Below are 27,431 nucleotides of genomic sequence, written 5' to 3' on the forward strand. Positions count from 1 at the left end.
GTTGTTGAGGTAAAGCAGATTCCTCCACCCTTTGTTTTCCGGAGAGCTCCGTGTCGGTCCGCTCGGAACAGCTGGAAGCCAGCGAGCTGGGCGCAGAATCTGGTATCGATCCATAGCCATGATTCCATAAAGCACAGGACAGAGGATGAGGAGAAGTCTCTGTCTCTCCCACCAGCAGCTGGAGTTAGTCCAGTTTGTTGCACAGTGGCGGACATTGGAGAAATATGCCCGGCAGCGCTATATGAGATCCCGTTTCCGTGGCCGTACAAAGCGGCCTGATCGTTCCCTCTCCGGCGTCTCACGGCGTGGGAAGGTGAGCACACCTTTACAAAAATGTCCAGTAACTCCACAGAAGTTAAAACGTTGGAAATAAATCCGCTGGAGTTGTTCCCTGATGTTCATGAGCTCTTCTCTGGTGAAGAGCTCCGGGAATCTGGCAGAAAACAGTATTTAAAGGCGAAAACAACAAAAACATGGCGCACCAGCGCACCGGCGCCGTCCGCACGGGCGCCATCAGGAACTAACAGCATATAGCAGTACTAGTTGGCATATAGCAGTACTAGTGGCATATAGCAGTACTAGCGGCATATAGCGGTACTAGTGGCATATGGCAGCAGCAGTGCATGCGTAGCAGCCAGCAGTGCAGCTAGCGCACATGCATGACGGTGCAGCACAGCAGTGGCACACAGCAGCGGTCTATGGCATGGCAGTGCTAGGCAGCAGCGCATGCGTGCGTGGCATATGGCGGCTATGGCATGCACTGGTGCATGTGCATGGCAGCAGCCAGCAACAGCAGTGCTGGTCAGTAGCGTGCTTGGCATAGCAGCTACGCATGGCAGTGAAGCATGGCAGCATGGCAGAGTGCTATGATAGGCTACAGCAGCAGTACTGGATGGCATGTAGCAGTACATGTGCACAGCGCAGTAGGTGCATATGCGCATCAGTGGCATAGCGGTACAGCAGGCACCTGTAGCAGCTAGGTGGCATGCATGAGCAGCATGGCAGTTGCATAGCAGGTGCTAGCGGCATATGGCTACAGCGGCAATGCGACTAGGCAGCAATATGGCAGGCCAGCAGCCATTGCTGCAGCACCAGCTATGCATAGCATTGAGCGTGCAGCACAGCAGACTAGTGCATAGGCAGCACAGCGTGCATAGCAGTGCTTGGCATATGGTACAGTGGCAATGAGCAGCAGTGGCAATGCCAGCGTATGGCACTACAGCAGACATGCAGCAGCATATAGCGGGCAGTTGTCACATGCAGCAGTACTAGCGCATAGCAGTGACCAGCTAGGCACATGGCAATGCGGTGCGCATGAAGCATAGACAGCATGCATATGGCCGGTCTAGGCACATGGCAAGGCAGGGATATGCGTACTGGCGGCATGGAGTATGTAGGCTAAGCCATGTACTGTATGGCATATGTAGCACAGTGCAACGCAGTAATGTAGCACTGGCAGCATAGATAAGCGTATGAGCACATTGGTATGGCAGTGCTGTGGCAAGTATGAGCGTGGCTAAGACAGCATGTGGCGTAGCTAGCAGCATATGGCATGTAGTCAGAAGCTGCTAGTGGCATATGGCATAGGGTGCTAGCAGCATCAGTCAGAAGCAAGGCATATTGGCGATAGGGTAGCAGCTGAGTGGCATATGCGTATATGGCAGCAGGGCAATGGGTACATATGCATGCATAGCATGGTAGCTATGGCATGGCTATGAGTAGCAGCAGCATGGCAGGTAGTCATAGCAGTGCATGTGCATAGCAGAGTACTGCAGCATAGTGCTAGTGGCATAGTAGACAAGCATGTGTAGCATGCATGGCAGCATGTGCGGTGCTAGGCATGCACGTATGGCGAGTGCTAGTGGCATATTGGCTGGCGGCATATGGCGGTGTGTGGCAGTGCTGCAGCAGCATGGTCGCAGCGCTATGGATTGTACAGCATGAGCATGGCACTGGTGGCATGTATGTAGCAGCCAGCATGCATATGGCAGTGCGAGCATAAGTATGTGAGTGCTAGGCATAAGTATGTAGGGTGCTGGTGGCAGAGTATGTGCAGTGCTATGGCATTATGGCTGAGTGGTATGTAAGAGCATAGTGGCTATTAGCTAGCGGCAGTGCGGTGGCATGTAGCGAGCTAGGGGCAGTGACAGTGCTATGGAAGTGCTGGTGGCATGCAGTGCTAGGCCATAGACATGCTAGGTGGCATAAGGTGCATGGTAGCTGCTGGCGGCATGGCGTGTACGAGTGTGCATGTAATGGCGTGCATGGTGCGTGAGCATGGAGCGTGCTGGTGGCAGAAGTCAGGAGACAATAGGCGGCATATGGCAGAGTGTATGGTGCATGTAGGCAGTACATAGCAGTAGCTGGTGGCTATGGTCCAGCGTAGTGCTGGCAAGCTGTGCTAGCATGCTGGCTGGCATAGCACAGCATACAGAGTACTGGTAGCATATGTGCAGTGCGTAGCAGTTAGCGCATGTAGCAATGCTGGTGGCGTAATGTGCTGGTGCTGGCGCATATTAAGCGTACTGGTGATATACGGGCACAGGCGTAGCATGCATGGCGGCAGTGCAGGCAGCACCAGCGGGGCATCATGTGTGCAGCTCAGAGCATAGGGCAATGGGTAAGGGCATTACAGCAGCATAGTGGCAGCTAGCGGTAAGCTGGTGGCATATGCACTGGCAGCAATAGCAGCATGTACTAGCGGCAGCATTGATGCTACGGCAGCAGGTGCTAATGGACCAGGCAGTTGCACCAGCAAGCAGCAGCAATTGTGTAGCAGGCCAGTGCATGTAGCAGCTGGTCAGCTAGGATATGCAGCCTAGGCATGACATATGCTGAGAAGTATTAGCATGCAGGCACGTATGGGTGAAGCATAGCTAGTAGCAGCATAGCATGCAGCTAGCGAGTGCTATGGCATGCTATGCATGCATTAGCATGTTGCAGTTAGGGCACACGCACATGTGTCAGCGGGCAGAAAGTGAGATCAGCACTAGTGCATGGTAGTTGCGCGGCATAGTAGCACTGGCTAGCAGATAGTGTGAGATATGTGCTAGGACGCATAGCATGTAGCGAGCTATGGCAGCATATGAGACATTAGTACAATGGCATAAGAGCATAGACGATGGCAGATAGTGAGCATACAGGCAGTATGGTCAATAGTGAGCACAGATAAGCATAGAGCACTGCTGTATACTATGAGCAGCATCAGGTAGCAGTGGCATAGGTGTAGCGGTGCTAAGCAGCATATGGCTGTAGCTGGTGGCAAGTGACAGAGTAGCGCAATGAGTATTGAGCAGAGCTGGCATGCAATGCATAGGCTAGTAGTAGCAATAGGAGTATAGAGTCACTGGCATTATGCTGCTAGTAAGCAGAGCACAAGCTATGGAGTCAGTAGCATATGGCATTAGTAGCAGCTAGCAGCATAGAGGAGCACGCATGCACATAGCATGAGCATGTAGAGCTGGCGGCTAACGGTACAGTGCAGCTATAACAGCAGTACAGGCAAGCATAGTGTCAGAAGCGGCATATGCAGTGCATGTAGCAATGCAGCAGCAGCAGCCATGATAGCGAGTAGCGCACAGGCATAGCAGGCAATGCGGTATGCAGCCACAGCCCGGCATGCATACAGAGCTACAGGCACAGGCGTACACAGCTATAGAGCATATGGCAGTACTAGTGGCATATGAAGCGGTGCTAGTAGAGCATGCAGCAGGTCATAGCAGGCAGATGCACAGGGCATGCACAGCAGCACAGCAGCACGGCAGTAGCATACAGTCAGCAGCATAGCAGAAGCAATGGCATTGCAGCACGCCCAGTGACAGCAAAGTATGCTAGACAGCAGCTAGCGTAGCACAGCTGCATAGTGCGGCTAGCAGCAGCATAGCACTGGCGAGCCTAGCATGGCACTAGGCCGCATAGTGCACAGCAGCATGACTAGCAGCAGCAGCTGACTAGGCATCCAGCAGCATGAGAGCACTAGCATAGCACAGCAGCACAGTATAGCAGACGTGCAGATCATGCATACAGACAGCATAGCAAGCAGACCGAGGCATATGCAGCAGCCAGCAGCAAGCGACGGCATTATAGAGCAGCAGCATGTAGTAGCACAGCAGATAGACGTGCAGCATAGACTAGGCTGCAACAGCAGCATAGCAGCAGCATATGCAGGCATGGCATGAGCACCAGGCAGCCACAGCATAGCAGCACGGCATGCAGTAGCGAAGAGCAGAGCATATGGCGCAGCAATGCAGTCGAGCATGAGCGGTACTAGCGAGCATACAGCAGTACAGAGCATAGCACAGTGCATGCGCAGCAGTAGAGCATGCTGCAGCAGCATAAGCAGGCTGGCAGGCATGCACAGCATGACAGGTGGCCAGCATGCATGCACCAGCAGTGCAACAGCGACCAGCAGCAAGATCGGCAGCAGCAGGCACGATAGACAGCGTCCAGGCGCAGACAGCAGCACGCAGCACGCTGGCAGCATAAGCGAGCTTAGCAGTGGCAGCAGCGACTAGCGCATAGCATGCACAGCACGCAATGCAGCATGGGAGCATATGGCAGTACAGCAGCAGCGGACTAGCGGCAGCAGCAGCAGCAGCAGTGGCAGCCAGTGCTGGCGTAGCAGCAGCAGCATAGCAGCAACAGCAAGCAGCACCAGGTTACAGCAGGCAGCACAGCAGCTGACCAGCGGTGCAGGCCAGCAGCATACTGCGGCCAGATACAACTGCATGGCAGTGACTAGCGCACAGCAGCAGCACAGCAGCAGCTAGGCAGTCAGCAGCACAGCAGCACAGCGCGAGCCAGCAGTATGAGCAGAGTATCGCACGGCAAGCAGTACCAGCTGTAGCAGCAGCAAGCAGCAGGCGCAGTCAGCAGCAGCAGCACATAGCCAGCGTGCGCTAAGCAGCAGCCAGCGCATAGCTAGCGCACAGCAGATGGCAGCAGGCATAAGCAGACAGTGCATAGGCACAGCACACAGCAAGCAACGTAGCCATACAGCAGCAGCATTGGCACCAGCACATAGCGGCAGCCAGCGCAATGCACAGGTAAGCAGCCCAGCGCATAGCAGTGCAGGCAACTAGCGAGCTATGCAGACAGAGCACATGGCACCAGCTGTGATAGCGGTACATAGCAGCACAGCAGCAGCCAGTGCTAGACAGCAGCATAGAAATAGCTGTCAGCAGGCAATAGCAGCAGCATGCGCACAGCGGTAGCATGCACCAGCATGTGCACCATTGCAGGCAGCATAGAGCAGCAGCAACGGCATGTAGCAGCAGTGCTATGGCAGGTACGATGGCATGTAACGCAGGTGCACGGCTAGGCCGTAGCAGCAGCACAGCACAGCACAGCAGCACAGCAGCAGAGCACGCAGCATGCTGAAGTCAGCGCAGCAGCTAGCAGCACAGCGCATAGCAGCACTCAGCGTACAGCAGCATAGCGGTGCTAGCGGCAATGCAGTGCTAGCAGCATACAGCACGGTCTAGGCATAGGCACAGGCACAGCATGCAGCAGACAGCAGCATCAAGGCATGCACGCGCAGCAGCCAGTGCAGTACAGGCAGGCAGGCATTGCAGTGCAGCATAGCGCACTGGCAGCATGCATGCAGCAGCATCAGAGCACATATAGGCAGGCTAGCAAGCAGCAGCATCAGGCAGTATAGCGCAGTATGGCAGACAATACAGCAGCATATGCAGTAGCTGGCAGTAAGCAGTGCAACAGCGGCACTAGCAGCACATGCGCAGCACCTCAGCACATACAGCAGCACTAGCAGCACATAGCAGCACCAGCGTTAATATAGCAGCACCAGCGTTACAGCAGCACACAGTTAGCAGCATACAGCAGCACCATAAGCATATTGCCAGCAGTACTAGCAGCATATAGCAGTACTAGTAGCATATAGCAGCATATAGCAGCATATATCAGTACTAGCAGCATATAGCAGTACTAGCAGCATATAGCAGTACTAGCAGCATATAGCAGTACTAGCAGCATATAGCAGTACTAGTAGCATATAGCAGTACTAGCAGCATATAGCAGTACTAGCAGCATATAGCAGTACTAGTAGCATATAGCAGCATACATGGTGCTAAGCCAATCAGAAGTCAAGGAGCAGATATCAACGTTAACCTTTAACTCCCAGAAACAGGAAGTAAAGAGTGCATTTGTTGACATGTCACATCATGCTAACGCGCTCTGCTCTCCAGCGTTTGTTGAAATAAACCTGGACGAGGCGGCGCTGAGCGACCGGCTCCTCACCTCCCCTGAAGCTCCGCCTTCTTCTGTCCTCCCCTTCTCTCCTCCTCCTCTTCTTCATCCTCTCTGCACCTGGATTGACGGCAGCTCCGGAGGAGGTGAAGAAGCCCTGAGCGGTTCTGGAGGTAGCTCCGGCAGCTAGCGGTCCGTTAGCCTGCGCTAGCCACGAGCTACGATGAAGATAATGCAGTTGTCTCTTCCAAACAAATTGGGCTCATTTGAATGTTTCGTGATGAGAACTGTTTTCTAAAAGTACAACAATGTTATTAAAGTTCAGTTTAGCTGTTGCTCCCCAAGAGACGCCATTTTGTTTTTACTGGGTTTTGTTGAGAGAAATAAAAACACAATATATTTCACTGCTGTCATTTTGCTTTATTTATTTAAAACATCGGACATAACGGACATATGCAACTTATTGTTTTGAGAAATGTACGTTCTTCTTTTTACGATAATGCCCACGAAGTGTTGTCCCAGGAGCTTATAGTTTCATCTTCACTTCATTTGCAACTGTAGTTCTTATTAAAAACTCTTAAAACGAGGCTCGACCTTTACAGCTCGGGTTGAAAAGGACAGCTTTATTGATATATATATATATATATATATATATATATATGCTCGTTCCCCTCCTCGCCCTTTGCTTGCCTCCCTGACGAGGAGACCTCGATCAGGTGCATCTCTTCCCACACCTGATGCTCTTGAGTGGGTGGAGCCTTCTGGAATGTCGACTGCAGCCACCAGCCTTCCCCTCAGGCCCTTACAACACCATACAATTCACATTTTGACATCACTTGACCAAACGTTATATTTTTATGGTACCCAACAATTCCTCCATCGTTAAATGACAAGACCTTTGAACTTTAACGTGCGGACAACGTTTAACGGTTTTCTAAAAGTCAATTAACCGAAACATAAACTACTGAGCAGTGACAACACAGCTCTACTTTGCTTTTTAAAAGTAAATCGAGTGATTTTAAACTTTCCTTTATTTGACCAAAACAAACAGAACAAGAAGCTGAACTGGCGTCTTGTCCCCATGAGTCCTGTCCACCCAGAGGGAGGACCACAGAGGAGCTTGTGATGTCAGGTTAGCACAAGGAAGTCAATGTGTCAATCAAAAGGTCTTCGCACTTCATGACCTGTCGCCATGGCGACGCATTACCTGAACCGAGCTACAGGAACGGTCGGTGAGCCACTTCATTACATCACGTGTCATTTAGCTGACGCTTTTATACAGAGCGACTTACAGTCCTGTTACATTCAGACACTGTAGAGCAGCGACAGGGAGACACTCAGGGTGAAGTGCCTTGCTCAAGGACACATCGACTAGGGCGGGGATTGAACCTCCAACCCCCTGATTGAAAGACGGACCCAGAGTCACCCGAGATACTTCCCAAGTAAACAAAGACAAAAAGACAACCACCAATCTCAAAGCCCCGTTACAGTCGAGATCTGAGATGTTATGAATGTAATGTTCTAAACTCGTCAACTTTCAGTGCAATGTGTAAAATGTGTCAAATGATAATTACACAGACAAATATTAATAAGTAAACAGTGGCAGTGAATAAAAGATGGCGAGGTTGTGCTTGAGTCTTTACTTTAGATCTAACTGCCAGGCTTGTAGCTCAATGCAAGAGTATATCATTATTTTTCATTTAATAAAAGCCCATAATTCATGAACAGTTTTGTACAAAATGTATATTATTATTGCATTATGTGAGAAAGAAAACACAAAGGTTCCATATCTTCCAGGCGACGCTGTATTTCCTTCCTGTGAAACTGAAGAACTCTTCTACTCCCCCTGGATCTGTCGGTGGCGCTGCTCCGTCACCATCTTCTTCATGTCGGTGGCGGGCTTCAGATCTGCTTTAGTCAGACTTTCTGGACCCTTTGGATCACTTTTGCTTCTGTAACGCAGCGAGAGGAGGAGGCGTGACATTAAACCTCCACATCGTGTCACATGTTTCATACTTTCTCCTCCTGGGTTGTGTTGAGGACGAGAATGAACAGACTTACGTCTTGAGGTGTTTCTCGATGGCCTTTCGCTCGTACACCGTTCCGTTTCTTGTCTTCACCGGATCCACAAACATCTTTTTGGTGAGTGGGCAGATAAGATGTTGGGGTGTGAACTGTTTCTCAGGATCCACCAACTTCTGTAAACAGGTCACCCAACAGAAACGTGTTGAATACAAGAGGACCAAAAGGGGGACACAGAGAATCCTCCTCCTCCTGCAGACTTTCTTCAGAAGAGTATTTGTGATACGTACAACAATAAATTATATTCCCCTCAAAACTTGACACAATGTAGTTTTGGGTTTTTAAACATAACTTTAATTTATTTGACTTTATTTTAAAGCACTTTTAGTACATAAAGAGGCCAAAATAATCACAGAATCTCAGGCTTCGTACGGTCATGGAAAACCTAGAAAAGTCATGACAAATTTAAAATGGTTATTTTCAGGCCTGGAAAAGTCCTTGACATTTTTTTTTTTTAAAGTTTTGGAAAAGTCAAGGAAATTGTTTACCATGGAAGTTTGATTAGAAGAATAAAAATGTATATAAATATGTATATTTTTTAATCAAACTATTGTCTCTCCTTCATTTGTGTCATTTCAGGTATACCCGTGTGAACACCGACTGTTTGATCATGGAACTTTGGTTTAAAGTCCCGGACACCCATTGGTCAACTCCATTCTAACGCAACAAATAAATATTGCCTGCCTCCCAAATATTGTATCCATCAGCGATATGCCATTGCCCTGTAATATATTGCCGATGTACTGAAATGCATTGGATTGCTTTATAGTGGATGACTTCACCTTCTCCATATCGTCCATTGACTGTGCGGCGGTTCCTTCGGTGTGTTTTTGGGCCTCCTGCTCATAAGTCTTGGGGCTGGTCAGGAACTCTTCAGCCAGAATGCTTCCCCAGACAAAGAACACACTCAAAAGTTTAATTTACCATGAAGTACATCATCAACTCATCTGCTTGAAGGAGTTTAACTTTGCCCCACGCTACTGCTTTCAAAATATGGATTCTGAAAAATGAGGTTTTGAACAAGGGTTCTTTCTGAAGGTCTGGGGTTCTACTCAGAACCGTTCACTTCCAAGGAACCTTTTTCTGAGGAGAGGTTTATTTGAAGGGTTTTCTGCAAGACCCTTAAGAACCCTTTTCACCCAAAGAACCATTTTTGAAGAAGAAAGAAGATTGTTTAAAATATGGGCGGTGAAAGTGAACACCCACAATTCAGCCGTCTGCACTACATCATCGCCGGCCCTTCAGGAGCCTCATGAGGAACCCTGGGGGTCTTCTGACACCCTTGGACTATGAAACGCTTCTCCAGAGTGATGTTTGTGTATTTCTCTGGTCACATGACTTATTTTAAGCATAGGATCACCCAATACACAACTTCAGATGGAGGCTGAGAGTCAGTCGCACCTTACAATTGTTAAATGAAGAAACGGACTACTCGGTCCTGTAATGAAATGGGTGTATTGTGCGGGGGCTTGAATCTCACCTGTCCAGTGGGTCTTCGGGCTCTGGGATGATGAGCAGTCCATACACAGCATTGAGTACGTCTCTCATGGTGATTTGGGCGTGGTAGTTCCGGTCGAATATGTTGTGGCAGATGCGCCCCACACTGTTGATATTACAGTGGTACACCTTCGCTTGTGTTAAGAAAATGACACTGCTATTAAGGTACAAATATTGGCAGTTCACTTCATGGACCTCCATGGGGAAGAATAAAGAAGGTTATCAAACATGCACAGGGTTTTGCTTTGATTAGTCAATATCATGATTATGAATGTGTAAGATATTAAATTTGACACTGTCAATAATTGAATTAGTTCTACTTGTATAAATGTACATTTCCTGTGAAGGATACTCTTGTGACGAAGCGGACGAGTGGAGGCTTCACTGGGTAGTCGGAACCAAACTGGCAGAACAACTCAAAGGTCCCTCTCTCATAAGGCGTGTCAGGAGGTCCTTCCATGAGAATCTTCCAGAATGCTGAGAAATTTAGAAATGAGATTGACAAGTTGACACAATGTTGGCCCTGTAAGCAATCGGGCTTTAGTGGTATGAAACTTCTGGTTGGTGGTGTTACATCAATATCTGAATGAGACCTTGGTGGCCGTCGGCATGTAGCAGTAACTAATCTTACGTTGCCACAAATATCCCATTGGTTTGAGGTTGACTGCTTTTGAGCCTTGAGTTTGGCCATTTGCCCGCCGCCGTCTTGGATTACGGACGTCATTGCCATTTTAGTTTTTTTGCAACCAATGTATGTAAATAATTGACCATAATTGTAATGCGGAGAAGTGCTCTAGAGACGCCGTGGGCCACACGGGTCCAGAACAGGGTCACCGGCCAGAGACCAGAGGCCCTCTGGGACGCACACAGAGATGAACACATAATAATAATAATCATCATTTATTTTATATAGCGCTTCTCTAGACACCCGAAGTCGCTTTACAGTCCAGAGTCCAGTAGTCAGACACACACAGTCATACCGGTGGTGGAGCTACATCAGTAGCCACAGCTGCCCTGGGGCAGACTGACGGAAGCGTGGCAGCCAATCAGCGCCTCCGGCCCCTCCCCCACCACCAACACTCATTCACATCCATACGAACCGGGGTGAGGCTGCGGTGCATGTCTTTATGATGGTGGGGGAAACCGGAGGACCCGGAGAAAACCCACGCAGACACGAGGAGAACATAAGGAGAACACGAGGAGAACACGAGGAGAACATGCAAACTCCACACAGAAAGGACCTGGAACGACCGGGACGACCGGGATTCGAACCCAGAGCCTTCTTGCTGTGAGGCGACAGTGCTAACCACTGAGCCACCTTGCTGCCCCACATGTAGCATAGACTCGTATACAACCAGAGGAGTCGCCCCCTGGTGGTCAGGAGAGAGAATGCAGCTCTAACACATGAAGCATAGACTTCTATACAACCAGAGGAGTCGCCCCCTGGTGGTCAGGAGAGAGAATGCAGCTCTAACACATGAAGCATAGACTTCTATACAACCAGAGGAGTCGCCCCCTGGTGGTCAGGAGAGAGAATGCAGCTCTAACACATGAAGCATAGACTTCTATACAACCAGAGGAGTCGCCCCCTGGTGGTCAGGAGAGAATGCAGCTCTAACACATGAAGCATAGACTTCTATACAACCAGAGGAGTCGCCCCCTGGTGGTCAGGAGAGAGAATGCAGCTTTAACACATGAAGCATAGACTTCTATACAACCAGAGGAGTCGCCCCCTGGTGGTCAGGAGAGAGAATGCAGCTCTAACACATGAAGCATATACTTCTATACAACCAGAGGAGTCGCCCCCTGGTGGTCAGGAGAGAGAATGCAGCTCTAACACATGAAGCATAGACTTCTATACAACCAGAGGAGTCGCCTCCTGGTGGTCAGGAGAGAGAATGCAGCTTTAACACATGAAGCATAGACTTCTATACAACCAGAGGAGTCGCCCCCTGGTGGTCAGGAGAGAGAATGCAGCTCTAACACATGAAGCATATACTTCTATACAACCAGAGGAGTCGCCCCCTGGTGGTCAGGAGAGAGAATGCAGCTTTAACACATGAAGCACATACTTCTATACAACCAGAGGAGACCCCTGGTGGTCAGGAGAGAGAATGCAGCTCTAAAACATGGAGCATATACTTCTATACAACCAGAGGAGTCGCCCCCTGGTGGTCAGGAGAGAGAATGCAGCTTTAACACATGAAGCACAGACTTCTATACAACCAGAGGAGCCCCCTGGTGGTCAGGAGAGAGAATGCAGCTTCAACACATGAAGCATAGACTTCTATACAACCAGAGGTGTTGCCCCCTGGTGGTCAGGAGAGAGAATGCAGCTTCAAAGTTCAACTATGGGCTAAAAACATGCAACACCTCAAAAATGATCAATACTATAACATTCCTGAATGGGAGAGAAACATGTTCGTAAATTATCCATCAATTCATTGGCAATCCAGTGTCAATATGTAGAATAAAATCCATGCCACTCACTGAAGTCAGATTCTGATGGAAAGATACTGAAGTAGGGATGTGGGTCACAATGCAGGCTCCTCAGCTCCTGCAGGATACGTTTGTCCTTTTCCATCAGTGGACGAAGCTTGGCGTCCCGGATCTTCTTTTTCAGAGCACTAGTGTGAAATCAAGATAATCAAGACCTTATTATTACATAACTACCTTAGTGTTACCTGTATTCATTTTAAATATGTACTCACCACCTTAAATGACCTTAAGGAAGCTAAATAAAACTAGCAACCCTCCTGAATGAGATGTTTCTGAGTCTTACCTATCTGTCCCGGTCACTTTACTGTGCATCTGGCTTGGCAAGACAGCCTCTGGAAACTCATCATACCCGTGACAAGCACCGGTCGTTGTTAAAAAACTCTGAAAATACCAAGTGGACAATGAACAAGCACATCCTTACAGCACAGGCTGATTGATGCCTGCTTTAAACTCATTCCTTCAATCGTGTGTCTCTTGCTCCGTAGATTATCCATCAATTGAGCTCATAATCGGTGCACTAACTAGAGTGATGGAAGACGGGTCAGCTTTGTTCTTGGGTTTCCTCATCTCCAGAGAGAGAACAGTCTCGATCTCAAACAGCTTCAGACCGTCTTTGCTCGTCTCCGGTTTGAAACAGCAACCCCCTGAAAGCAAAATAGATGAATTTATCTCACACCAATTCTAATGCATCATATTCATATCTTCCAATGTGACCTTACAGTACGAAAAATTGCTCATGTACCTGTGTGTAGCGAGGGTGGCTTACCAGCCTGATAAATCTTATGTTGCCACTTGACTCAACGCAGCAATTTCAAACCATAGTAAATGGATGCGTCCAACCATGTGACTCACCACACACGAATGTTAAAATATGACTTATTAATCACGACGACTGCTTTCCAGCATTAAAGTAGCTCAATGGCACTCTCCACTTTTAACCTACAAATTACCAAGGGGATATCCTCTCTTGTGGGAGAATTGTGCAGTTGTGTTTCTCTTTGAATCTCTGCTCATCAACCAGTACAGGTCGCAGCAACTCCAATCTGAAACTTGGACAACTGCAACGGATATTGCAATCGAATACGGCAAGCGGAAAAAAGTGTGTAGTGTAGATCAACAGAGGGAGATGGACATCGTAGACTTAAACCTCTTTATTCTTTGAGTGTAAGGACATGATTTGGTCAAACTTTATGCCTGCTGAGGTTGAAAAAATGTCTCACCAGCAGTTTATTGTCTAGTAAAATACGAGGGGGAAATCAGTAATATTCAATCTTAATATGCCTTAGCATGGGGTTTTATGATTCTGTTTGATTGATTGACTTTATTCATGTATTATCAAAACAAAGAAAATGTAAGTGAAAACACGGTCCTGAAATTTTAGACAAAGAAAACGCATTCAACATAAAAACGTAACAAAACAATCCTGAAACATACAAACACAAACCCCTATTTAAGAAAACGACGAAAAAACACATACTAGAATTTGGTAAAAAAAGAAGAAGCAACTTCTGGAGTGCACTGCTCATATCGTTATGAACCGTTGTTATCCGAGAACACAAGTATTGAGAAGCATATTGTTACCACCTGGGTTGTCACAATACCCATTGTAGCTAAAGTGGTTCAAGTAAATAAACTAATTTGATAGCAGAAGATACGAGGAGCACCTGTCTATTGAGGTTTTTATTACGTACCTGTTGCTTTGCTGATTCCCCGCAGAATATTGTTCTCTACTTTTCCAAGGAGAATTGAATCCACAATGATGTTGGATTTGATCAGATTGGCAACAACAACCTCTGGCTTGTTTACAGACCTATGCACAAAGAAAATGTTCTTAACCCTTGTGTTGCCTTAGGGTCATTTTGACCCGAATCAATATTACACCCTCCCCTCCCCTTAGGATTAATTTGACCCCATTCAATGTTTAATGTCGGTGTTCTTTCGGTAGTCAACAAACAAACATAAAGTGCCTCACACTTAAACTTGGAAAACAATATTAATTCTAATAATTTTCTGGAGGTTTTAATTGCTGGCGTCAAATTGAACCCAAAGGGTAAAATATGTTAGTAAATATAAAGGTAACAGGAGGGTGAAACATTGAATCGGGTCAAAATGACCCAAAGGCGGGGGGAGGGTGTAATATTGATTCGGGTCAAAATGACCCTAAGGCAACACAAGGGTTAAGAAACATAACATGTTTTTTTTCTTCATTTTTCATATTACAGAGCGACATAGCATTAGGATGATAAACAACACACTATATGACCACAGCTTTCTCATTGACATAATGCATTCTCTGAACTCTGACCCTGACCATCACAACCAAATGCCTCTCCCCAAACTAAACTGAACCTAATCCTCAATCTAAAATTGTCCTTAAAACTAAGTCTTATCTTTGAATCAGTCTGGCTTGACTTGAGACATTTGACTTGAAAATACTTGATACCATCTGTGCCGCTAAAAGTAGTTTATTTTAAAAGTGTGCTACTAATAAATTAATTTCCTGGATCAACTAATGTCAATGCTGTTTATTCCCATTAAATAAAAGCTTATATCCCAAGATCCACAGCATCTAGAAAATTAGGTTACTGAGCAAGTTTAAATACTGAAACCAAAAATAAATTTGGTTTGTGAACACAAACTCTGCCGTGAGCTACAAAAAACGAATGACGAAACATACTTTGACACAAACTGCGTTACATTTGGTGAAGAGTGCATTCGGACTTGGGACTTGAAAGTCTTGACTCAACACTAAAGTGGAAAGACTTGAGACGTAATGGTGACTTACAAACCTCTGCACTATAGTCATCTGACTTCATGTTAGCGACGGTACGATGCTAAAGTAGCATCGAGAAGTAAATTACCCAACGTCATTTCCATCTGTGAGGCAGAGAATGCGAAGTTTGCAGTCCGGAAACTTCTTGGCATTTTCCAACTCAAGCGCTCCATGATGCAAGGCATCATAAAGTGTAGTGCGTCCATTGGCTTGAAGGCTGTGCACGTGTTCCTAGAAAAGTACAAAAAAACCTGTCTATTTATCTTTATTATCTTATTGTTTCATGGCCAATGATAAAACACATCTCAACCTTTAGTACTGATCATGTGAGTCTTAACTTTACACAATTCAACCAGACAAGTACACTTCATGTTTATCAGGGTTTCTGTAACGTGTACTGCATTTACCTTGAACTTTTCGAGTGTTTCCGTAAATGTGTGGAGAGTTTTCACAGTGGAGTCAAACTTCACAAGGCCAATGACATGATGGAAATCATAAGCCATGGTCCGTGTTGCAAAGTTGTCAAAAAGCTCTTTCACAGCATGGATTTTCTGCATTTCCAAATCTCCATAGCACTTCTCAGTCATGGATGAGCTTGTATCTATCAGCACCTGATGGAAATAAAGTCAAGAGATTAATAAGTTGATAAAGCTCAACTTGAAGCATATGCTCAGGGAAGGTGTCATTTTATTTCCCAAATTAATACACCAACAGTATAGGGAAGCAATGTTATCTGGGCCAGTGCTTGACTGAGGATGGACCACAGTAACTCGACACTGCTCATGCTACATGAAAAAAGCTTTGTATCTTAGCTTGACTTTGGGGTCATCTGAGTAAAAAGAATGATTTTTAAGCTAAATTACATTTTTGGATTTATATAGCCCCATATCACAAATCACATATTTGCCTCAGGGGTATTTTACTTTATGTACAGCATACACTACCTTCTGTCCTTTGACCCTTGCTTAAAATAAAGAAACACATTTCCCCCCCAAAAAGGGAAAAGTGCCAGCGCCTAATCACTGGCAGGATAGAGGCTCAACATTACCAGTATGGCCTCCTTTGGAGTCCTGGTTGTGACGAATGAAAAGTCATCCCTTTGGTCTCCGGTGCTGCATGAAAAGTTAAGAATATTATCAAAAGTGTTCAGGTAATGCCTACCATGTTGATGACAAAAACCTGAACAAACTCAGGATTTCAACCAGGAGACTGCTGTTCCTGTGATACTTTGACGTTTGTGACCAGTTTTCTAGGCTTTTCTTCGAAAATCTAATTTAAACATGGTGTTTATCCTCAACTTAACTCAATTTCTTTTGGTGCAAAAACCCAAACAAGTGTTTTTGTTTAAACTCACTACGTTAATCCCGTGCTTCCCACAAGCGTAATAGTTCAGTTCGTTAAAAAGTGATGCTATGGAGTGTAACTGTACAGGTTACACATTTTTCAGTTAAACGTCAAACACTTATGAACAATTCAAATATTTGCTTTCTTGCCAAGTTGAAGGAGGAAGAGAAATGCAGTCACTTTAAAATAATGTACATTCAAAGCGACATTATTATAATTCTGTTGAAATCTTCTTTTAAGGCATGACATACGTTTTTTTGTGTCTTCTATACCACATTATATTTGAAATCAAGAAATACTCACAGAGCTGCTAACGCATCCACATCCACATTTTGGGTTTTGCCAGTCATACAATTATACACCTTGAGTTGTGCAGGACATGCCTTATCTTTACCCAAATAGACACCAAGGTTGTCTTCAAAAAACAAAAACAAAAATAGTTACAGAACAGCAGGAGCCTTAGAATGGGAAGCAAGGAGAAATATGTATCTGACTAACATGTCAAGGGTATGAAGGTTCCTCTATTTTCCAGCAGAGAAACATTGCAAGGCTCATGGCAAGGCCAATGCGTCTCAAGCGGAGGTGGTAAATGATAAATAACGCGTTCATCTTGTATCTCATTTTCTTCAATCAACTCCTCCAAAAGTTCTCAGGTGACTTCTCGATTTCTCTTTACTGGCTGCTTCTGATCCAATTCAGAATATAATTTAGAGTTCTTGTGATCACTGATGGAGCTCTGCATGGTAATGGACCTACTGCTGTACCTTCGATTGATTACGCTCAGACACTCAGGTGCCTCAACAATATTAATTATAACTGATACATGTAAATGCAAATATTCATATCATATACACTGCTGTCCTTGAGACATATATTTAAGCATTCAGATTGGGCAGGTACCTTCACTCAGGTAAACTAGTTGTCCGTCATCAACACCGAAGTCCTTCAAACGCAGCGGTGGAGCAACATTTAGTTGAGGGAAAGCTTTCAGTTCTTCTGCCATGTCTCCAAAGGTCTTCGAAGTATTCATATGAAAGCTGTAATTATATGTTCATGAGCCTTAGAAATAAGAGTTCCAAATGAGTTCTTCCTGCTGTGCTGAGGTTCAGAACCACTTCCTTCTCAAGAAATCTTTTTAAATAAAAGGATTCCCCGGATGTTATTTGACTTCTTGGGATTGTTGAAAGTAAAATCCTAGTGCACCTAAGAAACCTAACTGTGACTCAAGGTTGTCATGGGTTGAGCTGCAGCACATGAGCCTTGATGGACGTGGGTCCAATGATCCAACGCTAACTTGGTCAAGTTGAACCAATGTTAGGGGAAAGAAAGATCTCTGGTAGTAGTCAATTGATGGAAATTATAAAATTATGGTTCAAGACTAACCCTTTCTCTGGACACTTGGTTCACACAGCTAGGATTATAACTGAATTTTCTGTCATAATTTAAATCCACTGCACAATTGAAATAGTAAAGGCTATAGCAGAACTAGTTTCATGAAATCTCTGCTACATTTTTCCAAAAATGTGATTGGCAACCACGGGTGGTGTAGGTTGCGCAAGAACACATCGGCCGGCCCTTGAAAGAGCCTCTTCAAGCCTAAGATCGCACGGTGTGGTTTAAGGTAAAACCAGGGTTAGGGTGTTGAAGGTATGATGGGTAGTCGCCACAATCTTCACCTCCAAAAACTGTGACCTTGAACCCCGGGGATAGTTTTGTATGGAACCATGGAATACAATATCATTCTTGTTAGGATAACCGGGGAGGGTTTTGAAAGGAACCTTGGAATATAAAAGGGTTCTTGGTAGAACACCCTTGGTGGGTTCCAGAATAAATTCTTGGAATATAAAGGGGTTCTCAGTAGAAACCCATGGATTGGTCCTTGTAAGTACCCATAGAAGATGGAAAGGTTCTGGAAAGAACTCCCAGAGAGGGTTTTGGGTAAAACCAATCTACATTAGAAGGGATCTTTCTCTAAACATTATACCAAGTGGAATAACTCTATATTGTTCTAGTTAGCCCCTTTATTTCTAAGAGTGTACTACAATTCCCAAACTCAGAACCAATTACAAATATCAATGACTGTAGACTATAGAAAAATGAATATAAAGTGACAATTACCAATAATTGAACATGTTACTTGACCTAATCATCAAGTAACCTCTGTACTATATTTGGGAACCTGTTTGTATATGTTTGGACACAAACATGTGTGTGCCAATTATATAATCTTTAGCGGCAACTTTTATGAAGATGATATTTGATGAATGATAATACATACTTCTGCCCAGCCACATAGTCATGGAAAATCCAGAGATCATATGTTTTCATTGATGGATGAACGCTGAGCAAAATCTTCTCCACATCAGTGGCTCTGTTGAGTAACATTTCACTCAAAACCTTTTCAGGGCAGTTTGGAATCTTTTCACCATCTTAACAAGAGGACAAGAGAAAGTAAAAATATAGTTACAAATAATCACCTCAAGAAAAAAACTTTCATTGCAAAATAGCAATCATTTCTGGAGGTTAATGGAAGTTGTGGTTGTCAGCTAAGCCACAAATTAAAAATTACCATTCATTTGGAAACAATATATTTGTAAGATATTTAGAGGCAAAAATATGTTTGCATATTTTTAGCCACAGCTGTATTTGAAAGATAACTATTTACTCTGAAGCGATTACACTTACCTTGGAGGCAAGATAGCAAGATCATTTGTGAGGGAGTAGACAGATGTGTCTTCAATTTTTATTGTTAAGCGTCTTAAATTAGCGTTTTTATGACTTACCTACAAATATTCCAAGGTACCTTAAATATTCATATAAAGCATTGTTGCCTTAACAACTACACTGTTCAGATAAATTGGTGCTTTGCTTTGAACCATCTTGGCTATCTGTATGGTTACACAATGGTAAAAACAAAAAAAAACAGACACCTATAGAACACATGTGATACGTACAACATTTTGCAAGATGTGTTGGAAGGTTTGCGCATGTGAGGATATAAGCCATATTACATTTACCTTTGATTTTCTGAAGTAAAACTGCTCTTTCAAAGACACCTGGTATTCCAGTTACAGTGACTGGATCACAGAAACGTCTGGCTTCATCGGATATCAGAGAAATCGGTGCGTAGTTGTCATGTGCTGACGTCTCTTTCTGTTAAAATAATTCAAGGCAGTAACACTCAACTGAAAGGCAATCTGCACCACTTTTGTATGCAGTTAAAGGTCATCACAGTTATACTGTACATTCCTGTATTTGTTAACATAAGCTTTAGGACTGTGACAGCACTTAAAATGTACAATGTGTAAGATCTGGCCAGAGTATTACGCATTACCAACAGAATATGAAGAAGTTATGTCAATGACTTCTATTGTGTTGCAGAGATATCTCCTGAAACAAGCATGCTAACCAGCTAGTCATTCCCATCCTGTCTTTACAAAGACTAACACTCACCCTACAGCCCGGATTGCAGTGAATTTACTTTCAAGCCTAACCTTTATTTCTATGATCACTGCAGTATTGAGGCGCACCCATACAACTGCTCTATGAATCATGGTGTGTTGAGTTTGTATTTTAAATTGTCATAGTTAATTAGAATTACTGCCTTGTTGTGCGATGCCTCGCCAACCGGACAAATTGCAGTTTACAACCACGTCGGTCCAAAATGTCATCGCTTCATTCTGTATCTGATTAAAAACATTGTTTTACAGAATTAGAGTATGCATTTTTTTTGTTTACCAGTACACTCTAATCAGTTCATCCTCAAATCCAGGTGTACATTCCTGCCAAAGTTGAGGAAATTCACGCAAGGCGTTCCTGAGGTATCATGTTCCTGAGGTATCATGTTCCTGAGGTATCATGTTCCTGAGGTATCATGTTCCTGAGGTATCATGTTCCTAGGGTATCATGTTCCTAGGGTATCATGTTCCTGAGGTATCATGTTCCTGAGGTATCATGTTCCTGAGGTATCATGTTCCAAGGGTATCATGTTCATGAGGTATCATGTTCCTAGGGTATCATGTTCCTGAGGTATCATGTTCCTGAGGTATCATGTTCCTGAGGTATCATGTTCCAAGGGTATCATGTTCATGAGGTATCATGTTCATAGGGTATCATGTTCCTGAGGTATCATGTTCCTGAGGTATCATGTTCCTAGGGTATCATGTTCATGAGGTATCATGTTCATGAGGTATCATGTTCATGAGGTATCATGTTCCTGAGGTATCATGTTCCTAGGGTATCATGTTCATGAGGTATCATGTTCCTGAGGTATCATGTTCCTAGGGTATCATGTTCCTGAGGTATCATGTTCCTAGGGTATCATGTTCACGAGGTATCATGTTCCTGAGGTATCATGTTCCTGAGGTATCATGTTCCTAGGGTATCATGTTCCTGAGGTATCATGTTCCTAGGGTATCATGTTCCTGAGGTATCATGTTCCTGAGGTATCATGTTCATGAGGTATCATGTTCCTGAGGTATCATGTTCCTGAGGTATCATGTTCACGAGGTATCATGTTCCTGAGGTATCATGTTCCTAGGGTATCATGTTCCTGAGGTATCATGTTCATGAGGTATCATGTTCATGAGATATCATGTTCCTGAGGTATCATGTTCCTGAGGTATCATGTTCCTAGGGTATCATGTTCACGAGGTATCATGTTCCTGAGGTATCATGTTCCTGAGGTATCATGTTCCTAGGGTATCATGTTCCTGAGGTATCATGTTCCTAGGGTATCATGTTCCTGAGGTATCATGTTCCTGAGGTATCATGTTCCTGAGGTATCATGTTCACGAGGTATCATGTTCCTGAGGTATCATGTTCCTGAGGTATCATGTTCCTGAGGTATCATGTTCCTGAGGTATCATGTTCCTGAGGTATCATGTTCCTGAGGTATCACGTTCCTGAGGTATCACGTTCCTGAGGTATCACGTTCCTGAGGTATCACGTTCCTGAGGTATCATGTTCCTAGGGTATCATGTTCCTGAGGTATCATGTTCCTGAGGTATCATGTTCCTGAGGTATCACGTTCCTGAGGTATCATGTTCCTAGGGTATCATGTTCCTGAGGTATCATGTTCCTGAGGTATCATGTTCCTGAGGTATCATGTTCCTAGGGTATCATGTTCCTGAGGTATCATGTTCCTGAGGTATCATGTTCATGAGGTATCATGTTCCTGAGATATCATGTTCCTGAGGTATCATGTTCCTGAGGTATCATGTTCCTAGGGTATCATGTTCCTGAGGTATCATGTTCCTAGGGTATCATGTTCCTGAGGTATCATGTTCCTGAGGTATCATGTTCCTAGGGTATCATGTTCCTGAGGTATCATGTTCCTGAGGTATCATGTTCCTGAGGTATCATGTTCCTGAGGTATCATGTTCCTAGGGTATCATGTTCCTGAGGTATCATGTTCCTGAGGTATCATGTTCCTAGGGTATCATGTTCCTGAGGTATCATGTTCCTAGGGTATCATGTTCCTGAGGTATCATGTTCCTGAGGTATCATGTTCCTAGGGTATCATGTTCCTGAGGTATCATGTTCCTGAGGTATCATGTTCCTGAGGTATCATGTTCCTAGGGTATCATGTTCCTGAGGTATCATGTTCCTGAGATATCATGTTCCTGAGGTATCATGTTCCTGAGATATCATGTTCCTGAGGTATCATGTTCCTGAGGTATCATGTTCCTGAGATATCATGTTCCTGAGGTATCATGTTCCTGAGGTATCATGTTCCTGAGGTATCATGTTCCTGAGGTATCATGTTCCTAGGGTATCATGTTCCTGAGATATCATGTTCCTGAGGTATCATGTTCCTGAGGTATCATGTTCCTGAGGTATCATGTTCCTGAGGTATCATGTTCCTAGGGTATCATGTTCATGAGGTATCATGTTCCTGAGGTATCATGTTCCTGAGGTATCATGTTCCTTACAACCAAAATCCAGTTCATATGAATTAGGCGAGTGACTAATCGACATTCACGGTCAAAAGAGTCGTGCATGTTGATTGGAAAAACATTCTATAGAAACTCTATCCAGAAACAGGCTGCATCCCACAAACAGCTTGGATACCTCATTACTTGTGTCAACTTCTGCCTCTAAACCAACCATTGTGTAAATACCTTTGCTTCTGACAGAAGATATGCCCAGCAGTATGTAGAGTACTCAAACACATCAGCGTCCTCAATGATCTTTTCTCCATGTTTTTTTCCAAGCTGTGGCAAAAGTTCTCGAAAGAGCATGTACAAGCCTTCAACCACTGCGATCTACGGGAAAGGAAAATAACATACTTTTCAAGGTAAATAATGAAACCATGAGGCTTTATCTTAATGATATGCAATGAGCACTATACTCATTGCATATCATTAGTGCTCACATTAAAAAGAAAAGGAATAATCCACCATCTTGTGGATACTTTACCTTCTGATTCCAGGATATGATCTGATTCCTCTCAATTAACTGGTGCAAACTTTGGGCCAGTGGGTGGCATCCAGTCAGTTTCCGGATGTATCCAATCAAATCCCTGTCTGGAACTCCAAGACCCTTGTGTTTCTTGAATACAAAATGTCAACACAATTATAAACTACAGTGTGCACTTGGTTGTTTTTAATACGGAAGGGAAAGGGCTTCTAAAAGATAAACAATATTCACAGTTTGTATTTCCTTTCTTACTATTGTTCTGGGGGATTACAATGCATATACATATAAATATATAAATATTTATATATATATATATATACATATATATATATACTGTACATACATACATATACATACATGTATATTTTGCACAAACAAACATTTTTATTGCAGCTTTCAATAAATAAAAAGGTCAGAAAAATTGCACTCAATTATTATGTTATATATATATAATTATAATATTATATATAGATACATGTATATATACATATATAATATCATACATATTATAATTATATATATACACGTATATATAACATTATACATATTATAGTTATATATAATTAGAATATTTATAATATTAATATGTACATGTACTGTATATATAATATTATAAATATTATAATTATATATGTATATAATATCATACATATAATAATTATTGTTTCCAGTAATCTTTGTTGTTTTATTTATTATTTATTTTTTACATTTTATGTAAAGCTGTTCATAAACAAATATTAATCCTGGTCAGGTTACCCAGTCCCGTATCGAGTGAAACCTGAACACTTTGGTCCAAGTTTTTTATTATCATTTTCATTACTTTAGTAAGTTTTTCATTATTTCTTTTTCCACTGTTTCCAAATTCTTTGTTCAGCCATGCTTAACATCTACATTCAGATTGATCCTCTCATTTAACTCCTAATATAAAGCATATTTAGTACGGGCAAAGGTACGTTTCGTGGATTCTGAATAATTTAAGAAAAAAACATGAGACTTAGGTTATATATCATTAGGAAAAGCAAAATAAACACATATGTGAGGTGTTCATTTATGCTGTGAAGTGGGGAAAAAAGAGATTCATCACAATTCTAACAATATATGAAATTCTGCTTACGATCAGATACAGTGAAGACAAGAATACACTTAATCCTTTGCTGGTTTGTTGCACCGAGGGTTCAACATCATCCATGAAGAAATCTGCATGGCCCGGAGCCTCCTCAGCAAACGTGGACAGTGAGAAGTAAACCGTAGACGCCTTTGAGATTCCACAAACTTCCAACGAGTCGCCACTGTCGCATTCACCGCTGGACAGATTAGGCATGATAAGCCGAGTCAGTATCAGCAATCAGGACATGATTGCTGATACTGACTAACAACAAACACGGCAACAAACAGGCAACAGACGTGGCAACAAACAGGCAACAAACATGGCAACAAACATGGCAACAAACACAGCAACAAACACGGCAACAAACACAACAACAAACACGGCAACAAACACGGCAACAAACATAGCAACAAACACAACAACAAACACGGCAACAAACATGGCAACAAACACAACAACAAACACAACAACAAACACAGCAACAAACACGGCAACAAACACGGCAACAAACATGGCAACAAACATGGCAACAAACACGGCAACAAACATGGCAACAAACACAACAACAAACACGGCAACAAACATGGCAACAAACACAACAACAAATACGGCAACAAATATGGCAACAAATACGGCAACAAACATGGCAACAAACACAACAACAAACACGGCAATAAACACGGCAACAAACATGGCAACAAACACAGCAACAAACACGGCAACAAACACGGCAACAAACATGGCAACAAACACAGCAACAAACACGGCAACAAACATGGCAACAAACAGGCAACAAACACAGCAACAAACACAGCAACAAACACGGCAATAAACTCGGCAACAAACACGGCAACAAACATGGCAACAAACATGGCAACAAACACGGCAACAAACACGGCAACAAACACGGCAACAAACATGGCAACAAACATGGCAACAAACACGGCGACAAACAGGCAACAAAAGTGGCCACACTACTGATATTATATTAATAACTGAGAATTACTTGTAATGGAGAACGTTTCTTGGGATTCCACTTTCACTAGCGAGCTTGTTCTTCAAGCTGCCGATCGTATCGATTGCCAAATCCACCGTCACCTCAAAGTCCCCCTGCATCAAAACATATGGAGAATATGCATAGACACACAGGGTGAAACAATACACACACGTGTGTGTGTGTCAAAACAATATTCTAAAGAAACAAGAAAGGGTCCTGAATTGTAAGGGTCTTTTGTTTTTAGGGTCCTACATTATAAGGGTCCTGAGTTTCCAGTTTCTTAAGTTCCCAAGATGGTAAGTTTACAGGGTCCTAAGTTCTCAGGGCGCCAAACGGCCAGGCTCCTACGCCCCCAGAGCGTTATGTCCCCAAAGTTTCTAAGTTCCCAGGGTACTAAGTTCTCATGGTCCTAAATTGTCCAGGGTCCTGAGTTCCCAAAGTCCTAAGTTACCAAGGTTCTACGTTCCCAGGGTCCTAAATATCCAAGGCCCTCAGTATCTCAGGTCCTAAGCCCCTAGGTTCATGTGCTTCCCAGGTCAATATTTTGTTCCCACACATTAAAGATATAATACGTTTTGATTCACACACAAATAGCCCCTGAACCATCACTTCTGACCCACTAGGTGGCGCCATCGGCCCTCTGCTTGAAGCCTCCCTTCTCCACTAATTGAAAGATCAGCTCTATGTTCACCGTGTCCTCCAAGTAGGACTCGTTCAAATGTGGTAAGACAGGAAGGGAACCGTCCCGCGGGGTGCCTGAACGCACCTTGAGCATGACGTGGCATCGAACCGTATCCGATCCTAAGCTTTCCAGAACCTCTCGCATGGACACTTTAGGAGCTCTGAGGTTCTTCTTCGGTGTGAATATGGCGTAGATTACATCTCCATTTTTAATATGTCTGTCGTTCAAGGACCCTGGAGGTGAACAGAATCACACTGAATACTGTCCTGTTGTTATTGATTGATCACATGGTGTTGTTAATGTTAGCGTGCTCACATGTATTGAAGAAGGGATCATCCGTCAGAGGCATCCCATCCACTGTGTAGAGACACACGGATTTGGATGGATTCTCACATTCGAGGTGACAAATCCTCAACATCAGATCTTCAACTGAGTTTTGTGCAGGATCCATATCTAAAAATACAAAATGACCCTAAATTATGGCTCGTTTAATGCGACATGATGACTTCCTTTTGGTGATCCAGGGAGACACCAATAGTGACGCTAATCCTCGGAAACAGAGAGATGTTAAAAGCAGGTGTTTGGTGGTCAATCAAAGTATTTGACACACATCATTTTTATGATGAATAAAAAAGATCCATCCTATCTATGTATCTACCTACCTATCCATCCATCCACCCATCTATCTATCTATCTATCTATGTATCTACCTACCCATCCATCCATCCATCCACCCATCTATCTATCTATGTATCTACCTACCTATCCATCCATCCCTCCCTGCTCCCTTTCCTAGAAGTCATGGCCCTATCACGAGGTTCAACGATAAGGGCCGTAAGGCGCTCGGCAGGGGAGGGGAATGGTTTGAAGATGTCTTACCGTTGATGGATCTCGGTTCGGGGCATTTGGGGAACGTGTACTGCAGACAGTAGGACTCCAAGGACTTCTTCACGGGCGTTGCAGCCGCAGGAGCTCTGAGTCGGCCGACCGCCTTCTTTAGGGCTGTGAACCGGTTCCTCTCCACCTGACTCATTCCTGTTCCAGAAACACCCTTCATTGTTTTAATACGGGGAAAACCTCTTGAACTGCATTCACAACGCCCACGAGTTGGAGCATGACCTAAAAACATCCCTTGTTGTGTTGATAAGAGGCCGATGCAAAGAGTTACGCAATCCGATGTTAGCACGCAGTACGCGCCACGCGTCTAAGATCAAAGGCCAAGTCGTCCACAAAGGAGAACTGCTTTCAAGATGTTCAAAGGTCATCGCGGGAATCAATTTTATTGAACCCGCTTTCACGGCCTACACACTTACCAACTTTGTTCAAGTCGTCCTCCGTCACATCAATGAAATCCCTCTCATCTTTCACCCCCAATTCCAGAAAGGTTTTGTAGAAACTGTCCAGCCTGTGCTGCAGCAGGAGGTTGAAGACTGCACTCATCTAGGACACACACACACACACACACACGATGAAGCTGATCTATTCATAGATGATACCTGAACGTAGCTGAGCAGGACTCACTCACCTCGTTGTGTTCATGCAGCTCAACGTTGTGCCGTCTACTTTCTGTTTTACGATATATGTTGTACCAGTGAAGGCGTGGCGGCTTCGTGGGAAACGAAACCCAAACTGACTGCTGGGAATGAAAAATAAAAAACACCTGCTGATCACCAACCCAGTGACATAATGTCAGCTCTTATCAAGTGTCACGCAGTCTGTGTAAAACATTTATTATTTTATTGTGTTGTATTTAACCAAGGCAGAATCATTGTTTTCTGTTTTCTATAAATGTTGAAGCACAGGTTATTTTTGTTTGATCTCACAC

General features: G+C 44.1%; 1 protein-coding gene across 1 annotated transcript; it reads right to left on the reverse strand.

The window, feature by feature from the left end:
- Positions 1–6,609: 6,609 nt before the first annotated feature.
- Positions 6,610–27,046, reverse strand: LOC130212098 (uncharacterized). The gene is made up of 24 exons (XM_056443233.1): positions 26,920–27,046; positions 26,486–26,641; positions 25,922–26,059; positions 25,691–25,839; positions 24,934–25,037; positions 23,934–24,123; positions 22,820–22,951; positions 22,522–22,665; positions 19,417–19,552; positions 18,678–18,828; positions 17,300–17,436; positions 16,703–16,814; positions 16,104–16,167; positions 15,463–15,666; positions 15,144–15,286; positions 13,974–14,092; positions 12,805–12,926; positions 12,566–12,663; positions 12,274–12,410; positions 10,136–10,260; positions 9,767–9,912; positions 9,069–9,171; positions 8,266–8,402; positions 6,610–8,156 (listed from the first exon to the last, which is right to left on the reverse strand). The coding sequence occupies exons 1-24, from the start codon at positions 27,044–27,046 to the stop codon at positions 8,042–8,044; spliced, it is 3,189 nt and encodes a 1,062-aa protein (XP_056299208.1). The 3' UTR covers positions 6,610–8,041.
- Between the last annotated feature and the right edge of the window lie 385 nt (positions 27,047–27,431).

This window comes from Pseudoliparis swirei, chromosome 21, assembly GCF_029220125.1.
Source record: "Pseudoliparis swirei isolate HS2019 ecotype Mariana Trench chromosome 21, NWPU_hadal_v1, whole genome shotgun sequence".
Classification (NCBI taxonomy): Eukaryota; Metazoa; Chordata; class Actinopteri; order Perciformes; family Liparidae; genus Pseudoliparis; species Pseudoliparis swirei.